At 56.1% G+C, this 18,159-nt stretch overlaps 1 protein-coding gene across 2 annotated transcripts in view; it reads left to right on the top strand.

Annotated features, from left to right (window-relative positions):
• Positions 1 to 18,159, top strand: part of SSBP3 (single stranded DNA binding protein 3) — a 156,326-nt gene that overhangs the window by 109,611 nt on the left and 28,556 nt on the right. For both annotated transcript variants that reach the window (XM_012639442.1, XM_012639441.1), the window contains exon 5: positions 397 to 486. In XM_012639442.1, coding sequence (XP_012494896.1) covers positions 397 to 486 — 90 coding nt within the window. The remainder of the gene's footprint in view (positions 1 to 396; positions 487 to 18,159) is intronic.

Here is an 18,159-nt window from a genome sequence, read left to right on the forward strand (position 1 = left end):
GTAGTGCCAGTGGTAGCCGCTGCACGTTGGCCACCGTCCCCTGCTCTGCACCAGGGAGGTACCTTCAGCGCTTCCCCTCGTGCCATTGCCGCAGCCTCCCTAAGTGGGGGACTTTGTTCCCCCATTTAGAGGTGAGGAAAGGAAGGTTCAGCATTCATCGCTTGCCCAGGCAGTGACACACCTGGGAATCGAGTCCAGGTCTGAATTTTAAACCTCTACCCGTGTCTTGTCAGCGGCGAGATGACACTTAGCTGGGATGCTAGGAGGGCTCTGAGGAGGAGGTGGCCTCAGAGGAAGGTCCCTGGGGGACGTGGGCAGACAAAGCAAGGGCAGGGGTCGGAACTCTGTGTCTGGCTATGGATTTGGCTACTCACCCCCACCTTCCTGTCTCCACAGAGTGCAGCAGCTGCCCCGAGCCCCGTGCTTGGCAACATTCCCCCCAACGATGGGATGCCAGGAGGCCCCATCCCTCCGGGTTTCTTTCAGGTACGTGCTGGGCCCCTGGGTCTTGTGTGCACTCAGGCCCAGGCCCTGGGCCGGTGGGAGGGACGGGGAGAGAAGTAAGCAGCTCAGTTTGCCATGGTCTAAATACGGTTGCTTCAGGCTGGTTCAAATCCTCCCCTCCCATCCCCTCTCCAGCCCTTCTCAGCTCCCTTCTCAGCTGAGAAGGGAGAAGAGAGATGGGAAAGCAGACACGTCCGGCACCGCCCCGCACCGCCCCACACTGCCCTGCACCACCCTGCACCGCCGCTGGAGCGTGCGTGCTTCACCCAGCAGCCTGGTGCGAAGTGCGGTGCAGTTTGCCCCTGGCCGGGAGGCGGTGAAAACTACTTCCAAGCCAGTGTGGAGCTTTCTTTTAACAAAAGGCTTTTTAAAAAAATAAGTGAACTGTTCTTTGTTTCTGTTTTGTTGCTGCTGTCATTGTCATTGTTTACTTTGCCTGTCCAAACTACAAACCTTAGGCGTAATCTTAAAAAAACAAAAAAACCCACCATGCTGGCCGGTGTCGGAATCCTTTCCCTCTGGTTAACCACTTGATTTTTTCCGAGTGTGATCACAGACGGCAGCCCACAAGCATCTGTGCCCGCTCTCTGCCCGCCACAGGCAGGAACAGATCCCACGTGGGTTGAGTGCCTGGCCTTCTCCAAAAGACACCTTGTTTGGCTTTTTCTGGTGTCTGTGTGTGAAATCGGGCTTTCTGTTTTGCCGGCTTGGGTGCAGCTACCACCTCTTCTGCGCCTTCTCCTGTGTCCCTACCTTCCCCTCCTGGCGCCTCATTTGATTTAAGCCCAGTCAAGACTGAGAAATGCTGTCTTAGGTATCGGCGTGCCGGGCTGCAGGAACTTCTGTGACGAAGCTCTTGAATGTAGCATCTCTCATTCTTTCAAGCCTGTCTGCAGCTGAGTTTGAGAATCTGCCCAACTTCCCTATACCTTTCAAAAGGTTGGCACTCCCAGAAAAGAATGTCAAAAGAGCTGTTCTGTAGAAAAGGAGGCAGAGATTTCCTCCGTGAAGCCCGAGAATTCAGAACTGGGACTCCAGTGAGGCAAAGTCTGAGGATATTTTTGCTGACAAAGGCCAAATTTAGCACCCATGCATGTCCAACAGTGAGGCAGGGGTCCCTGGCACTGGAGGCATCTGAGCAAAGACATGACAAGTAGCCCTTAGGGATGTTAAAAGGGTTTCTCCTGGGTGGGAGATGACCAGGAAGATGCTTCTGCTTTGCAAGATTTTGCATCTTGGTTGATGTTAACTCCTGGGAGAGGAAGGCTAGGACGCACTGCTCACCAGCCGAGGGCATCAGTGAAATTTGGGCGTCCCCCCAAAATAGAAGCAGCAAGTCGCTCACTAAGATGGCAGTGGGAGGAGAGAGAGGGATGCAGGATGGCGGTTCAGGGCATCAGGTGGCCACACGTGGATCTGTGTGCATTCCCAGCATGCTGCTCAACCTGGGGCCTTGTCCCAGGGGCGGGAGATGGGTACAACTTCAGAAATTGGTGTGGCAGACTCCAGGTCGGACCAGACTAGGCATTGCCAGGTTCTCAGCTCGGGGTCAGGCCACAGACATATTGAAGAGCGGCTGAGAGAATGAGACCTTAAAATCCCTGGAAACCCATGAACCCAACCCAAGAAAGGCAGGAGCTGGGTGGGCTGCTGCCCTTCCCAGAGAGGAGAAACCCAAGGGGCTGCTGTGTGAGAGCATTGTCCACACCAAGGGCAGCCACCCTCCTGGCCACCGCAGATGGTGTTCTGCATCCATCCGGTGGGCTTTCCCACTGGTGTTCTGTCCCTTGGGGAATTCTTTCCCAGGCTCACACCCCTGGATGCCCTTGATGCAGTGCCGGTGTGGCTTCCCTGCTGGGTGGACGTGGCCCACCTGCGTGCCATGCTCCAGCTGTGTGCATCCTAACTGAGGCTGCTCACTGGCATTGGGGTGTCCAGTGCAGGCCACTAGGGGGGAAGAGGTAGATGACAGCCCAATTGTATTTTTTTAAAATAGGCCTTTGACTTCTATTTTGGCCTGAGTCCAGGATAAGGCTCAGGTCTGCCTGATATGTGGGCAGCTACCAGTTTACTGCTTTGGTATAATCGTACTTGGTTAAGGCCTAATTCCAGACATACTTCTTGGGCCCTCCCCTATGACGTTTGGAGGGGTGCATGGTCAAAAAGCCCAGACCAATTCTTGTCCTTATTTAGCTACCACCAGCCACCGTCAAACAGAGGTGACTTTTGGACCCTCTTGACTTGAGGTCATCTCTATTCCCCGGTCGGGGTGAACTGTCAAGAGCTGGCTGGGTCATGCAGCAGGGATCAGTGTGTCTTGGTCTCTCTGCTTCCTGGATCTCTTTTCTCCTGCTCCCTGGCATCATCTCCCCATCTATCAGATGAGGGGGGTGGGCTAGGCCAGGTACTCAGTCTGGTCCTTCCGGACCATGATGCTGAACCTTTCGGGCTGGGTCACTGCCAAGGGGAAAGGGTATCTCTCTGGAAGGAGGTAGTGGCTGCCCATTTCCGGAGCAGGCCGGCTCACAACAGGAATATTAGCTATTGATTGCCGGCCCTGCCCCTCGTTCATCTTGCAGGCAGCCACTCTGATATCAGAAGGGAAATAGAGATGGTATCGAGGGTTTTGTCTGCTGCCAACGATTGCACTTCTTCCCCTGCTTGGCTGGGGCCTGGGTAGGCAGCTGTGCTGCAGGAAGACTTTGCACCAAGGAGTCAGCCTAGGGTGGGGTGGCTGTGCCAGTTCTGGCCAGACCCTGGCCTGCGGTGGCCAGCCCAGTTTTCAGGTCAGGACTTCACTCCCAGCTAGTCCTAAATTTAGAAGCCAGCATGCCTCCCTCTGGCTTGGGTGGGAGGGAGCAGCTGTCCACCCTCCATCCCTACCCCACAGAAAACAACACGGGAACTCCCCTCTCAGGCCTCTGACTGCCAGTCTTCATGGCCACTCCTGGGGTCAGAAGTTCCAGCTTTCGCTTCCTTGGTGTCCACGTTTCCAAGTGGTTGGTGTCTGTCCGGTCCTGTGGCACGAGATGTGTCTGGTAGCAAGTTGAAGGTAGGCAGAGAGGTGGTTTGGGAACTGACCTGACCTTGTCTCCCTGTTGAGGAATAGTGTGGGGTTCTTGGGGTCTTGGTAGAATTTAGCAAGGGCATTCTAATTCTGTGTTCCTTGTTTAAACAAAAACAACTGCCCTAATCTTGGCATCCACAGCACCTGGCACATACTAGGTACCCAGTAAATGTTTGAACTGAGTTTATATGTGTTGTTCACTTTACAGGAGAGGAGCCCAGTCAGCCCCAAAGCGCTAGATGTCCAGCATTCTGACCAGGGAGGGTCTAACAGGAAGCGGCTTTGGGAGTGCAGGGGTGGTGTTCTGGTGTTTTGGAGCAGGGAAGGGCAGCGAGGACTTGGCCATGTACTTACTGAATGGCCTTGGGCAAGTTGCCCCCATCTCTGGACCCCAGTTTTCTCGGCAATAGATGGAGCAGGCTGGACCAGATGGTCTCTGAGGGCCTTTCCAACTTTGATTTTCTGCTTTGGATCCAGATGGATTTTACATAATCAAGCAGTGGCATTTTTTTCACGCAGCTTAACTCACTTGGGCTGCACATCTGGCAAGTGCAGCTTGGCTTTGGCCAGGCCCACTGGTCCGGGTGGGTCCCCTCGTTCTTTGGCCCTAAGGTGGTCCTAAAGGGGCACCGTCCAATAAGAATTTCTAAGTCCAAGACTGGGGAATTACGGGAGGGCAGGGGTCACAGAGAACAGAGCATTGGGTACAGACTGTTTTTGTTCTTGTTTTGTTTTTAAATTCCAATAATTGTTTTCAGTTATGCAGTGTTTTTAAACATGCAACTTGCTTTCATTTTGGCCACAGTGTTTCTGCAGAGGAGGCACGGCCGATGGGGAAAGTGAGATTCAGAAAGGTGATGGCTCGCCCCAGGTTATCAACCAAGGGCTGCGATCGGAGTCTACATCAGGCTTCCTGGTTCCCAATGCGGTGTTCTTCACAGAGTCAGAAGTCCAGATGGGATAGATACATATCTGGGTGTCTAGAGGAAGTAAAGAGAGGACAGAGACCAAGAGAAAAGGAGGGAGAGAATGGAGGGAGATAGAGAATAACAAATAAGTTTCCATTCAGACGCCAGCTCTGACTGATGAGTGGTGGCTGCTCAGAACACTGTGTTGAGAATGATTCTGAAGCTGTGTCCAGGCTCAACAGATACCGATCGGCCGTGTCTACCAGGCACATGGGCATGTGTCAGTGGTAGTACATGTGCTAGTTATGTGCCAACTCCGATCTAGTCCAGACTTCTCATTTATGGATGTGGAAGTGGAATCCCAGAAGGAGAAGGGACTGTGTTAGTGACAGTTATCAACATGCCTGACATGCAAGGCACAGGGCTTGGCCCTAGGCCAGAACCAAACCACCCATAGTGTGCCCACAGGAGCAGCCAGCCTGCCAGAGAGACTGGCATGTAAACCCATTCACAGCACCTGTGGCAGGACAGAGGAGAGGCCTGCCTGCCAAGATGAGAGATCGGGAAGGGGTCCCCGGAGGCAGTGCAGCCCTGGCTGAGCTGGTGTCTAGAATGAGGCGGCTGACAGTTGCTCAGTGGGAGATGAGGCTAGACAGGTTGCCCGGCAGTAGCTCATGGCCTCGGTTGAGTGTGGGCTTCATCTAGTGGCCAGTGGGAAACCAGTGGGGCACCCTGGGCTGGACAGTGCCTTGGCCAGATGTGTGTTCCTGGACAGCTACTCTGAGACTCCAGTGGCTCTGTGGGAGCAGGGACTGGGGTGTTGTAGCTGGTGCTCAGGGAGTAGCGAACCCCATTGATGATGGACGCTGGCGTTACAGAGACCCAGCAGAGGTCACAGGGTTAAAGACTGTGCCTACTCTGGAACAGACAGTCCTAGGGGAGGGATCCCAACTCTGTTTGCCAAAAATTCAGCCAATCCTGCTCTGAACACCCCAGATACTTTCCAACATGGTCGGGGCCAGCAGGGAGTGACTGATACATCCCCTCATTCCGGGCAGGCTTCATTCCTGCCGGCCAGAGTCCACCAGCCTTAGAAAGAGGTTGAGGTCTGTCTCTAGAGAACCCTCCCCTCAGTTAGGGGGAGAGGCTGAGAAGGAGCGAACGGTGCATATAGCCCAGGAACCAGAGAAGTGATCCAGAGGGGAGAGACACCCATGACCTTAAACCTTTCTTGTTGAGACTGTAGGGAATGCTTCTCGCCTCATGTCCCGCAGTAGTAGCTGTGGTTTCTCTGGGAGAAAAGCAGCCTCAGGAGGGCTCTGATGACTGTCTCGAAGTATCTGAAGTTCTGCCACGTATTTATAGAAGAACCTGCCATATACTCAGACCTGCCTCTGTGAGTCTTTGGCCCTCACAGGTCCTAGATCCTTGGGAGAAAGGAAGAGGGAGGCCAGTCTGAGTCTTTGTGTGGGAGGCATTTCTACCATCCACCAATTTAATGGTGAAGTGGTGAGCTGCTTGGCAATGGTGGTAACCAAGTAGAGGCAAGATGCCCAGTAGAGATCCCAGGGCACTGTGAGCCTTGGTGTGGGTGGTATGTTCACAGGGAGGATCAAAGCCCAATAAATGGGAATATGCCCGTGGCAGCAACTGGGGCCGTTCCTGAGAGCTGGGCCAAGTGCTGTCCGTTTCCTGCCTTCCTGTCCAGCGGGAAGCAGGGAGCAGCAGAGCGAGCGGATGTTCCTCCTGCCAGAAAGCCGCTACAACAGGAAAGACTTCTCTGTGCTCACTCGGACGAGTTTGGGACTAGGGAAGCCTTGGGAAGAATTGAACCACCTTGTCCTGGTTTCCAAAGCCAGCTGCTAGGGAGGGCTCGATGGCTGGACCAGGATCCCCGTTTGACGGTGGTGAGGCCCAGGCTAGGCAGGTGAAGGAGCCGAGCCTCGGCGGAGTGAGACCTGGCCAGGCTTGCATGCTCGTCCCCTAGCTCGTCGGTCAGACGAGGCCTCTAAGGGCGCAGGGACCTCTTGGTCACCCAAGAGGCAGCCTCAGACCCCGCCCTCGAGGGGCTCACAGTCTGGTGGAGGAGGCAGGGAGTGACTAAGTGGCAGGAGACGCCACTCTGCCACACCGAGGGGGCTGACAGCAGAATACCGCGGGGCAGGCACAGGGAGCAACCGACCTGGCCTGGGTGCTGTCTGGGAAAGCCTCCCCGCGGGGCTGACATTTGAGCTGAAGAGGAGGAGGCAGTTGGCAATGGGTGGGGAAGGGCAGGGCGGGGAGCATGTGCCAGACGAGAGAGGGTGTGTGCCGGACGTGATGTGAAAGGGCGAGTTTGGGGTGGCAGCTTGGGGTGGCAGCGGCCTGGATGGCTGGCCAGGGCATGGGGACAGATCCAGGAGGTGGGCAGAGCTGGCCCGAGAGGAGCCAGGAATAGACACAGGAAGGACTTTAATATAAAAACGGAGGGGAGCCATGGAAGGTTCCTAATAAGGGGACAGCACAATTCCCAGGAAGAGCATCTGTGGCCTGGGAGGGCCGGGCTCTTGGCAGACTGGCCGCTATGGAGTCCGGCTACGGTCCCCTCCGGAGGTGTCTGTGGCCTGAGCTGGAGTGGCGACTGGCTGGGACTGAGGGTGCGTCCCTGCCTGTGACTGAGGGCCTCTCGGTGGATGTGAGGAGGCCCAGGCTGTGGCCTGCACCGGCAGCACTGGGCAGGTCTCAGAGGTGGGGCGGAGGGCAGGTGTGGTGGTGAGAAGCCGAGACCCTCCCCTTCCCTAGGCAGGAGCGAGGAGGGCCCATTATGTGGTCCTGGAGCTGCCCAGCCTAGCCCTCCTGCCCACTCTCCAGTGCTCTCAGGCCCTAAAGTGGCACCGTCCGTTCTGGTCCCTTGTCTCTGCTGGTGGAAGTACTCTCCAGGTTAGAAAAGGTGTCCCCTTCTGCGATTGCATTTGACCCCATAAGGTAGCCCCGAGAACTAATAGCATTCCCACTGTACAGATAAGGAAACCGAGGCCCAGCTTGCTCCGGAAGGCAGGCCTGGGTGGGGCGGTGGGATCCGCCGTCTGTTGGGGAGCAAATCCCCTCCCCTTTCTGGGTCCCGCCTTCCGACCCCAGTGCCCCGTCTGCTTCCCTGGGGGCCGTCTGCTTCCCTGGGGGCTGGAGGGAGTCTGTCTGGTAGGTGCCGGCCTGTGGGAGAGGAGGTGCTGTGTCGGGTGAATGTGCCAGGTCCTCCAGGGCACAGAAGCACACACCCCCCTCGCCCCCCAGCTCCTCCGCCCTGCTGTCTGCCTCCAGACTGACAGAAGGCAGGGCCACCCCTGCTGAGAAGGATTAGAGAGGAGGTGGGGCGCCCCAACTGCTGGGCTCCTGGCCACAGTTGGAGGTGGGGAACTGCTCTTCTCCCCCACCCCCAGCCCCAACCTGTTCCAAGCAGGCTTGGCTGTGGGAGCAGCCCCCTCCTCTGGTTGCTGTGATTGAAGCCAGCTGCAGCCTGAAGCCCCCTGCCCTGGGAGTCGGACACCCTGGTTGGAGTCCAGCCCTGGTGCCAAACCCTGAGTGTCCTTGGGGAGCCACCCTCCCCTCTCTGGGCCCTAGCCTGCTCATCTGGCCACTCTGATGTGCCGCGGGCCTGGGCTACCCTGCGATCACCTGGCCTGTGTGAAGAGGCCTGGGCAGGCGAGAGGGAAGAAAGCCCTTTTCCTTGCCAGCACCCCCTCCACAAAGGTCAGGCTTGCGCCCCGCCCCACCCTGCAGCCAGCCTGGTGCCGAATGTCTGCCCAGCGGCAGATGACCGGCACCGGGGCTCCTAGCAACAGTGGACAAAAGGTTACTCCTGACGTGCCAGGCTGCCTCGGCGGCGGCTGGCTCAGCCCCTCTCCCTCCCTCTTGAAAAGGAAAAAAAGTTGCAGCCTTGACTGGCACGCGTGCCTGTGTGCACACATGCCTGTGTGCACGCGTGTGGACATGTTTGTGTCTGCACACTCGAGCCGCCTCTCCCTCCCCCTCGGAAAAACGTGAACTCCACATGTAGCGCGGTGACTCTCACTGATGAAATGGAAAGTTGAACATAAATCAGTGTCTGCCGCCCAGTTAGCTATGCATCAGCAGTCAGTGCCGGGGAGATTTGCTCGGCAACAAAGCACCCAGCAGCTCTGTGGGCCTCGACTGCCCCCTAATGCGGAGCCAGCCCCACGCCATGGAGCCCGGCTGGGCTGCACGCCACCTCCTCCTGGCCTCCCAGCCCGGACCGGGCTTTCCCTCCCCTGCCCTCACCCCAAGGTCTCTCTCCTCCCTTTTGAGGGAGGGGAAAGGGGAGAGCCTGGGAGGACCCTGGGGCCTGGGTGCTGTTCCTGCTGCGCCCTGGTCAGCCCCTCTGGGCCCGTCCTCCTGAGCTGCAGAGTCTCCGGCTTTTATGGGTCTGCTGCTGGAGGGATCGGTGTCAGCAGTGTCAGTCGCCGCCTTCACCTCTCGTTTATTAAGAGCTTGGGCTGGTTTATCCTTTCCCCTTTGGCTGTGCGTTTTTACTTTGGGTTTTCTTAGGATTGAATTATTTTCCCTGTGCCTGGAAGCCACTCTGCCGCCCTGTCCGCCCTCCTGGTGGGGTGCTGTGGCTGTCCCCTTCCCCACGAGAGCCTCCTGCCTGTCACTGGGGAGGTGGGGGCCCCCGTGGGGGTGGAGGGTGGTGATGTTTTGTCTCTTCATGGCTAACTGGGGTGGGGTAGGCCCTCCTCTGCTCCCTGCCCCCACCCTTCTTCTCAGCAAATTGTGCTGAGGTTTTTCTCCTTTTTAAAAAACAAAAGGTCAAATTCCTCAGCCCTTGTAGCACAAGAGGTTTGAGGAAGAGAATTCCAGCAGAATCCTGTAATAACACGCCTCAGCATTACATGGCTCAGGACGGACCCCCTGAGTGAGATCATGCCACGGCGAAAGGAAGCTGCCCTTCTAGAGAGTCTGGGCTGGGCCCTGGCCCGGGTCGGAGGCCGCTGCTGCTTGGAGCTCTGCGTGAGGCACTGTTCTGAGTGCCGGGGATGGGGCAGGGGCCCACAGTGTGGGGTTGGCTTCATGTCCCCTTTCTGCCTAAAGTCACTCCCCCAGCACTCTTTTCCCGAAACGCCCCCTTCCCCAAAGGAAGGCCTTGGAGTAATTGAAGCCCGGTGGCCTACTGGTGGTTCTGTGAACTTTCTCCCAGAAAAGCCCCCATCTCTTGCTCAAGACCAAAATGGTGGGGAAAGAGACTGGGGACCTGGACAGGGACCAGTGCAGCTTTGTGCTGGGCTCCCCGAGGGGCACCCCAGCCCTATATGCATTGCAGGGATGGGGAGCCGGAGGGCACCCAGCTGGGCTTCAGGGAGACGCCAGAGGCTTGGGAGCAAGATAGCCCACTGCCACTTCCTGGCAGTGTGGTCTGGGCAGGCACTGGTTCCTAGCTGTGCTGGAGGAACAGTCGTGGCGCTTCTGTTCTGGAGCCGTGTGACGGATGTTCACGTGCAGTAATGGTTGACTGTTGCCGTTGAGAGGTGACTGGATTGGCATCAGGATCGCTGACCAGTCAGTGGTCAGAAGCCTGGCAGCTGAGCCCGGAGTTCGCGGTGTGCCCGTTGGCTCATCCGGCCCCTCTGCCCTGGGCGGGAAGACGCTGGGTCCTCCACCTCCCTCATCCTCTGGGAAGGTGGTCTGTCTTTCCTGGCGGCCTCTGAGGTCATGCAGCCTGGGTGGGCACATGGGTTGCCTTAAGAAAGTCTGTGGACCTCGCTGAGCCTTGGTGGCTTCGTCTGATACTGGGGCGATGTGAGGATGCCATGAGACAACGCGCCTGGCACCAGGTCAGCACTCACACCCGTTAGCTGCTGGAATCGCCGTCGCCGTCGTAGGTGTTTCCAAGACTGCTCATTGCTAGAGGCCAGGGTGAAGCCAGGCCTTCCAGCTTATCCTAAGAGCAAGCCCTGCCTCGAGTTTTCTCCTCTTTCCAGAATGGAGTCTTGGGGGCTCAGCGCAGCCTTAGTGGCATTGCCGTGTGGGGAGGTTCTGAGTATTTTTGAGACTGGTTGGCTTTTCAGTACTTAACCCTGCCGTATGATGGCCAAATTTGGTGCTTACTAAGCATCAGGCCCTGCTTGCCGCTTTAATGTGTTAGCTCACTTAATCCTGCCACCTGACTTACGTCCCTTGGACCTTGATTCCTGGTGCCCTGGCCCACCCGACAGGAGCCGCCAGGAGCTGCTGGGGAGGTAGAGGCAGGGCAGCAGGCTGAGTGAGTGTCTGGGAGCCTTAGGTTCTGTTCCTACCAGGCTCGGTAACGTGAGCCTAAGGGGGACCAGCTCTCTAGCTGGGGGAGCTGGGTCTTCGGCTGTGCAGCTGAGTTCTGTCACTAGTGAGCTTCACCTGAGTATCATTTGAGTTTGCTTTCCCCACCTGTAAAATAGGAGCAGCTCCACCTCCTTCACCAGCTATGCGTTGTACCAGAGAGTTGGCAATGTGGTCAGAATGAAAGGCAGATGGGAAGTCTGCACCCGGGATCCTTCCCAGGGGCCGGCATGCAGCCCTTTGTTCACTGGGCACACATTCACGGTGATGGCTTTGTGCTCAGCCCTGCAGAAAGCCCCCCAGGGTTGGGACGCAAGGCAGCCCCTGGCGTTCATAGCCTAGGTGTCAGACACCAGCCCTGGGCTACCACAGGTTGTTGGATGGCTCTTTCTCTCCATCAGTATTCTTCCCCTCCCCTTCCCAAAGCCTCCTCCCTTGCAGGTCATTTTTACTCAAGAAGACTTTGACAAAGTCTTGCCCCGTTCTTGCCCCCAGGTCAAAAAGGATATGCCCAACGTGTGGTTCTAATTAAGTTCCTCTTCCTTACGTTAGTTATAGAAGTTGAAATGAGAAACTTAGTCTGGAGTTGTGAAAATGGTCTAAGAGTTAGGAACTTACGGTCTGTTCTGGGGCAATGGCTTTACCTTCTGGGCCACAGTCTCCCCACCTGTAAAGGCGGCAGTGTTAGAGTGGACACGGGAGGGGTAGTGGTGAGCAGAAGAAACCCGGTGCCTGTCCTTGGGGGCATCAAGGGTTTTGGGTGCAGAAGAAATAGGGGACCACTGCTCGGGCAGACGACTCCAGGGAGCTTGCTGAGGTACTTGGTGTCAGGTGGTGCCTGAGGGGCTTGCTTGTGGCCCCGAGGCCAGCTCACGTTGGGTTGGGCCATATGTGGTAGGCAAGAGGGGTAGCTCCCTGGGCTGACGAGGAAGGCTGAGTCCAAGAAAGAGGAGGTCCCCGAAGGATCCCGTAGGCAAGGAGGATCCCAGGCCACAGCTACCCTTGCTGAGGGGCGGTTCCGGGCACTGGACTGAGTGCTTGACTCTTGGTGTCTCGGTCCTGTGGTTCTCTGCGAGGCAGGGAGAGGGGCCAGCCCCATTTCATAGGCGAGGTAAGTGAGTTTCAGAAGGAACCACAGGCTGGGCTTCTGGCCCCATGAATCTGGGGGTCTTCCAAGAGCATCGCAGAGCTGCCCCGTGTGTTTCCACGGGAGGTCACCAGGTATCATCGCACCTGTCCGTGTGACCGCGGGCCAGGCTTCCCCAACCTGTGTCTCCCAGAGTCCTGGTCCTTTTTCCTGCTCCATCCTGTTGCTTCACCTTAACAGAGGAAGGAAGGAGAGGTCTCAGGCCGTTCCCGGAGCTTCTCGAGGAGGAGGAGGAGGCACAGACAAACCACCCAGTCATCCCCGGAGCGGCAGGACGATGAGGAAAAGCCTCGGTGGACTTTCTGTTCCCTTCTCAGCCCTCTTCTGCTCAGCGTACAGTTGGGGTTGAATTCTGGACGTTCTGGATTTGTGGTTTCCAGGGCCCTGCAGCGCCCCCTTCCTCACTGGATATGGTGAATCGTGACTTTTTGGAATTTTGTGTCAGGGTGTGAAGGGGCAGGGCAGGAAGGCTGTGTGCACGCGTGTGTCTGGAGAACTGAAAGTAGAGCAGGAATTCTCTGGGTAGACGAGGCAGTGCCTTTTTAATATGCGCCTCACCTTCGCTGTGTTGTCGTGATTAACAGTGGAGCCGAGCGCTGGCGAGAGCGGGTGGAGGCTGGCGGGCAGGAGCGGGCGGCATCCGTGCAGCACTGTCCATTTTCAGAGCAAGAGGAAACCTTTCCTGGGGAAGAGGATTCCGTTCCTTTGGCAAGGCCAGCATGTTCCCCCGTGTTCCGAGGGACTGGCGTGGTTCTGGGTTCCAGGTCCATCTCCCCTCCCCACTTACCCCCAAGCCCGTGCAGCGAGGGAGCGGTGTGCCGTCCGGATCCTACCAGAAGGCCACGTGGGTGGGATTCGGTACTGGAAACCCTCCCCTGGGCATCGGGTTCCCAGCTCCTCCACCAGCGTTAAAGGGGCTGGTAGACGGGCACGGTGGCACGCCCCTGTAGTTCAGCTACTCGGGAGGCTGAGGTGGGAGGATCCTTTGAGCCCAGGAGTTGGAGGCCAGCGTGGGAGACATAGTGGGGCCCCATCTCTAAAAGTGTTTTTTAAAAAATTAAAAAAACAAAGAGAGCTGACTGTGCAGGGCTGGGGTGTGGCTTAGTGGGGCAGCAGGTAGGATGGAAAGAGCCACTCACATAACAATCTTATGGTTTCCGACTTGGGAGAGGGTGTAGGAACAACTTTGGGAAGGAACAGAATGGATGTGATTCCCAAGCAAGATACAGATCTGATCGCCACTTCCTTGAGTGAGCTCCTGAAGTTAGTATCTTCCTCCTCCACCCAGTGGTCCCAGCCTCAAGGTCACAGTCTTATACATCAGGTCCTCCAGAAACACACCCACACCTGCCAGTGTGGGTGCTGTCCTCTCAGCCCAGAACCCCCTTCCCTTTCTTCTCTGCCAGGGGATGCCTGCTTACCCTTCAAGTCCTGCCTAAATGTGCTCTGTGATCACTGCCCGCTCCACTCCCCAGCATGCCTGGTACCTGCCTCTATTACAGTGCTGCTGCTGGTATTAGTTACACCTTGGTCTCTCCAGCCAGTCTGGGACTCTTTAGGGGAGGGCAGAGTACTGCGTATTCATGTGTCTCTAGCACTTAGCACATACCCAGCCCAGGGTACTGGAACCTAGTGGCCAGATGGACTGACTGCCAGGTAGAGGTGGGTTCTGCCCATGTGTTCTGGATGTTGATGTTTTTTTCCTGTGTCCCTGAAAAGAGTGCCCAGTTACATGGGCACGCACACAAGCTCCGACAGGAAGGCCCCGAGGATTTAGTGGCTGAAGGCAAAGTCATTTCTCTTATATCTGACCCCATCCCAGCCACAGCCATTCGAGGCTGAGCCTTTTCCTGGCTGACCCCAGAGAACTCCTCCAGGCATTCATGCCACAGGAAGGGGTCTAAACGGTGTGCTGGGAGTCGAGGCCCCAGAACGTTTGTGCTGGCAAGCAAGAGGAGGGCTCATTCCCCAGCATTGTGGCAAGAATAAAACTGGGGAGATACCAGTAAGAAGCTACTCTGGGACCGGCCGCTAGACATGAATGCTGGTCTTTCAATGATGAACTGCCGTCTTGTTCAAGATCAGTGGCCAAGAAAACCAGGCCCACTGATTGGCGATACAGCTTGTTGGTGAGAACCAGAATTCAGGTTTGCGGACTCTGGGGCCAGTGCTCATCCGGTTTGTCCTCAGTGGGATAAATCTTGGTTGTGATAATTCATACCTTAATGTCGTTAAACTTCTGTTTTCTCCTTTGTAAAATGGGGTTAATTTTTTCTCCATTTGTCTTACAAGAGAGATACAAGGTTAAAATCGGAAAGTAAGTATAGTACTGTTTTGTTTTTCCTTGAGAATTAAAAAAGACCCCAGTGTTTTCCCTCTTCAGTCTTGAGAAACATCATCTAGCTCAGGGGTCCACAAACTTTTTCTGTGAGGGGCCATATTTTAGGCTTTGTGGGCCATCTGGTCTTTGCAGCTACTGGACTCTGCTGTTACAGTGCGAAAGCAGGCGTGGACGGTAAAAAAGTGAGTGTGGCTGTGTTTCAGTAAAACTTTATTTACACTGTGTTCCAATTAAACTTAATTTATAAAAACAGGTGGCAGTTCAGATTTGGCCCTGAGCTTACGCTAGCTCAGCCTGGTGGCCATGCTTTGAGGGTCCTTGTGCTGCAGCTGACCCCAGCCTCCACTCTGGGTTTGCAATGTGGTGCAGGGAACCCAGCCCGAACCTTAGAAGTGAGTCAGACCTCTCATCCCTGAGGCTCAGTCCTCCCATCTGTGCAATGGCATAGTCCAAGGTCTGGAGAAAGAGGCAGGGGTGAGCCTCGTGTGGAGGAACTCCACGTTAGGTTTTGGATGCCGCCTATACTTTCATTTGCCATGTTTCCTCCCTTTGTTTTGAAAACCGCCGCCTGCTGATTCTGTTCCTCCAGGAGGCAAGCCAGCCTCATGCCTGTTGAACAAAACCTTCACTGAGCGCCTGCTATGCGAGTCTTAGTGGGCACGTCTGGGGAAGCCAGATTCCCAGCTGTGCAGACCTTGCGCCCTCGCCCTCGCCGTCCGCCGAGCGCTGCCCTGGCTCCTTGAGAGACTGGTGGGAGGAAGGGAGGTCAGCTGGGGCCTTTGCTCACGTGCAATCAATGAGCCTTTTGCTGATCTTTGCACAGTGGCCCTCGGTGGCTGTGAGGATTCCTGATGTTTACACAGAGGTGACCCCAAAGGGAAGATGTGGTACATTCCTGCTCCCTCAAACTGGTCGCTTCCTCACCATCCTGGGAAGATGGTCTACACCAGTGCTAGACCCCACAGAGGGCCCTGAGTGTTGCAGGCACATCTGTTGGGTGGCCAGGAGCCTGCTTGGCTGTGAGCTCGCGGGAGACCATGCTGAAGCCTGGGCAGTTGCTCCGCCATTGGGTGTGGCCCAGCTCAGTCCCCTGGGTGTGCGCTGGGGGTACACACAGAAAACTCAGATGCTCTCTGCCCTCGAGTTGACATCTCAGCCCCAGCGTGGGCCTGTAGTGCTCACATACATACTCACACACACACAACAGACATGCACGCACGCCTCCTCCCCAGGGGACAGATTAAAGCAGGATCGGAAGTCAGCTCTCATTCCCAAGAGTTGAAATGAGGAAATAACTTTCCCTCCAGTGAGCTGCACGTAAAGTTGACTCCTCCCTCACCCTGCCTCGTGGGTCAGCTTCCTACTCCAGGGAGGCCGTGGGGGAGGCCGTGGATGAGGCAGACCGCGTTGATGGATTCAGGGTGTCTGTAGCACCTGAGTACACCTTGGCCCTCTCCCCAGAATGGGCTTACAGCATTTTCCGTCAGCATTTGTGTCCAAGGAGCAAATTGGATTGTCTGTGCAGTGCCTTTTGCCGTGTGTATATAATTATTCTAATTTTGTATTCACTCAGTTAAAGCGACACACCCAACAGGCAGGTTGCACGGGCTACCAGTGCTATATGTCCTCCGTATCCTGCTACGAGTTGGTAAAACCCAACTCCTCAGCCTTACCAGACCAGTGGCCAGTGTCCCCAGGAGTCAGGAAGGACGAGTCTGTAGAGTGTTTCAACTCGACAACCTGAAACCTCAAGTGTGCTTTCCCCAGCAGCCTTCTGTTCGGGCGCCCTCAGCAGCTAACAGAGTCCTCTCAGGACTCTTGTGCCGTGGGGAATGTATGGTCCGACTTCCACCTTGCTTTATACGTGAGCCACCTGAGGCCCGGGGTTACAAGGCCAGGACTCCAACTCTAGTGCTTTCGGGCTGGTGCTGTCACCACGGGCCACAGCCTGTCCTCATGCAGGCTCCTCCCGGGCTTAACTCAGAACCCAGAAAGCCTGGACAGCTGTTTCCTTGCAAGTCTGTGATTTCTAGGCAGGTGAAGGCAGTTTTGAGGGGCCCATGTGGCACCCACATATAAGACAGGATGTCAAGATGGGGCGGCTCTGTGTTTGGAGAGCACTTGGTAGAGCAGGAGAAGCATCGTGAGGGAGAGCGTATGGCCTCTACAGGCTGGGTGGGCATTTGTGGCAGAGGGAGGCTGGCAAGTCAAGCTCCTGCCTTCTCTGTAAATGGCAAGTGAGTGGCCACGGGAGCAGGAGGCACGGGGGACCAGGAAGATTGGGGGCAATATGTGTAGAATAGTTGCCATTTCCCTTACGCAGACACCAAGACTCAGACATGAGACACCAAGACTCATGTGCTGGAGGAGCTGGGGTTGGACCCCAGGCCTGCGTGACTGTGGGGCCCTTCCCATCACACCCCAGCCTGTGTCTTGAGGATGACTTCCGAGGAAGTACCAGGACTAGCTGGAATGTGACGAGAGGGATGGGGTCCTGCTGACATTCTGAAATGCTTTTCCATGAGGCCTCGAGCCCACTGTGCCATGGGAGCACTCTGCTCCCCGCCGTGTCGACGCCGGGAAAGGCTTTGTCACTAAACCGTCAGTGTCCACACTTTGGAGTTTTTGTGAAACAGCCCTGGGTCTGCCTCAATCACACCCATAACAGAGCCTCCCGGGCCCTGCCTGAGTGTCTCTCAGAAGCTGCTGGATATCATACTACCCAATGCTGAAATGACAGGAAAAATAATAGAAAGGAACTATAGGAGTTAGGTGTCTCCAAGCAGAGACCTTGGGGCCGGCTGAGATGGAAGGCAAGTCTATTACCAGGGTCTGGGGGCTCACAAAGGCTGGACAGGAAGTGGGCGTGTTCATTGCCGCCCCCTCCCAGATTCAGGAGCAGGGATTTCCCCACGTCAGGGTCTCCGAGAGGGTTCAGGTCCCCTTGCCCTCACCCTGCAAAAGCAGTGCAGTGCGTTGCAAAGAGTTCTGGTCGGTCCAGGGACCCTACTTCTCATCCCAGCTCCCTGTCGGCTGATGGAAGGACAAGGCCTACATGCAGTGGCCACTCTGGGCCTCGATTCGCTTGCCTGGGGAGTGAGGGGGAGGTAGCCGTCACGTTTTTCTTGGCGCCCACGGTAGGGTAAACCAACACTCAAGCTTGTTTCTCACGGTGTCCTCATTCTTCTCCCCAGCTAGCCTGGGAGCGCTCCAGAGCCAAGATGCGTCTGATGTGCCTCCGTGACCCCAGCATGGGGTGGCCGGATGCATAGGAGCTCAGCACCCAAGATCTGGATGCACTGCCAAGTTCTCCAATCTCTAGGATTCATTCCCATTTTCTCCCCGCTCTCTGTGCCCTGACGTGTGACACAGAGGGGCCATGTGCAGGCTTGTAGAATGGTGGGCTCCCCAAGACCCCCCTGGCTCTAGAATCAGACTTTGAGGCCTGGTTCGACCACTGAATCACTGTGAATTCCTGGTGAGTGACTCTACCTTTCTGAGCCTCAGCTACTTGCTGTAAAGTAGAGCACTTGATCAGCCTCACTGGAGGAGCGAAGGATTAGGTGCGCCAAAGCAGGTCAGGGCCACACTGCCCATTATTGTCGCTCTAACTGTGCCTGCTCTGGTGATGAGAGAATGGAGCGCAGTTAGTGGTAGGTCTGGGATCTGAAGCCAGTTCTTTCCAAACCCTATTTCTTTATCTAAAATAAATGTGGATGGGCTGGAGTTAGGAGATGTGGCTCGGCCACCAACTTGTTCCCTGTGGTCTTGGGTCACTCTCTTCTCCCCTGTAAATAAGGACATTGGAGGAAGTGACGACAGACTCTGTCGAAGCTACCCAGCAAGGAGGTGACCACTGGGCAGGTGTGGTTCTCTCTAAGGTCCT

Source organism: Propithecus coquereli, unplaced genomic scaffold (assembly GCF_000956105.1).
Source record: "Propithecus coquereli isolate 6110/MARCELLA unplaced genomic scaffold, Pcoq_1.0 Scaffold14, whole genome shotgun sequence".
Taxonomy (NCBI): Eukaryota; Metazoa; Chordata; class Mammalia; order Primates; family Indriidae; genus Propithecus; species Propithecus coquereli.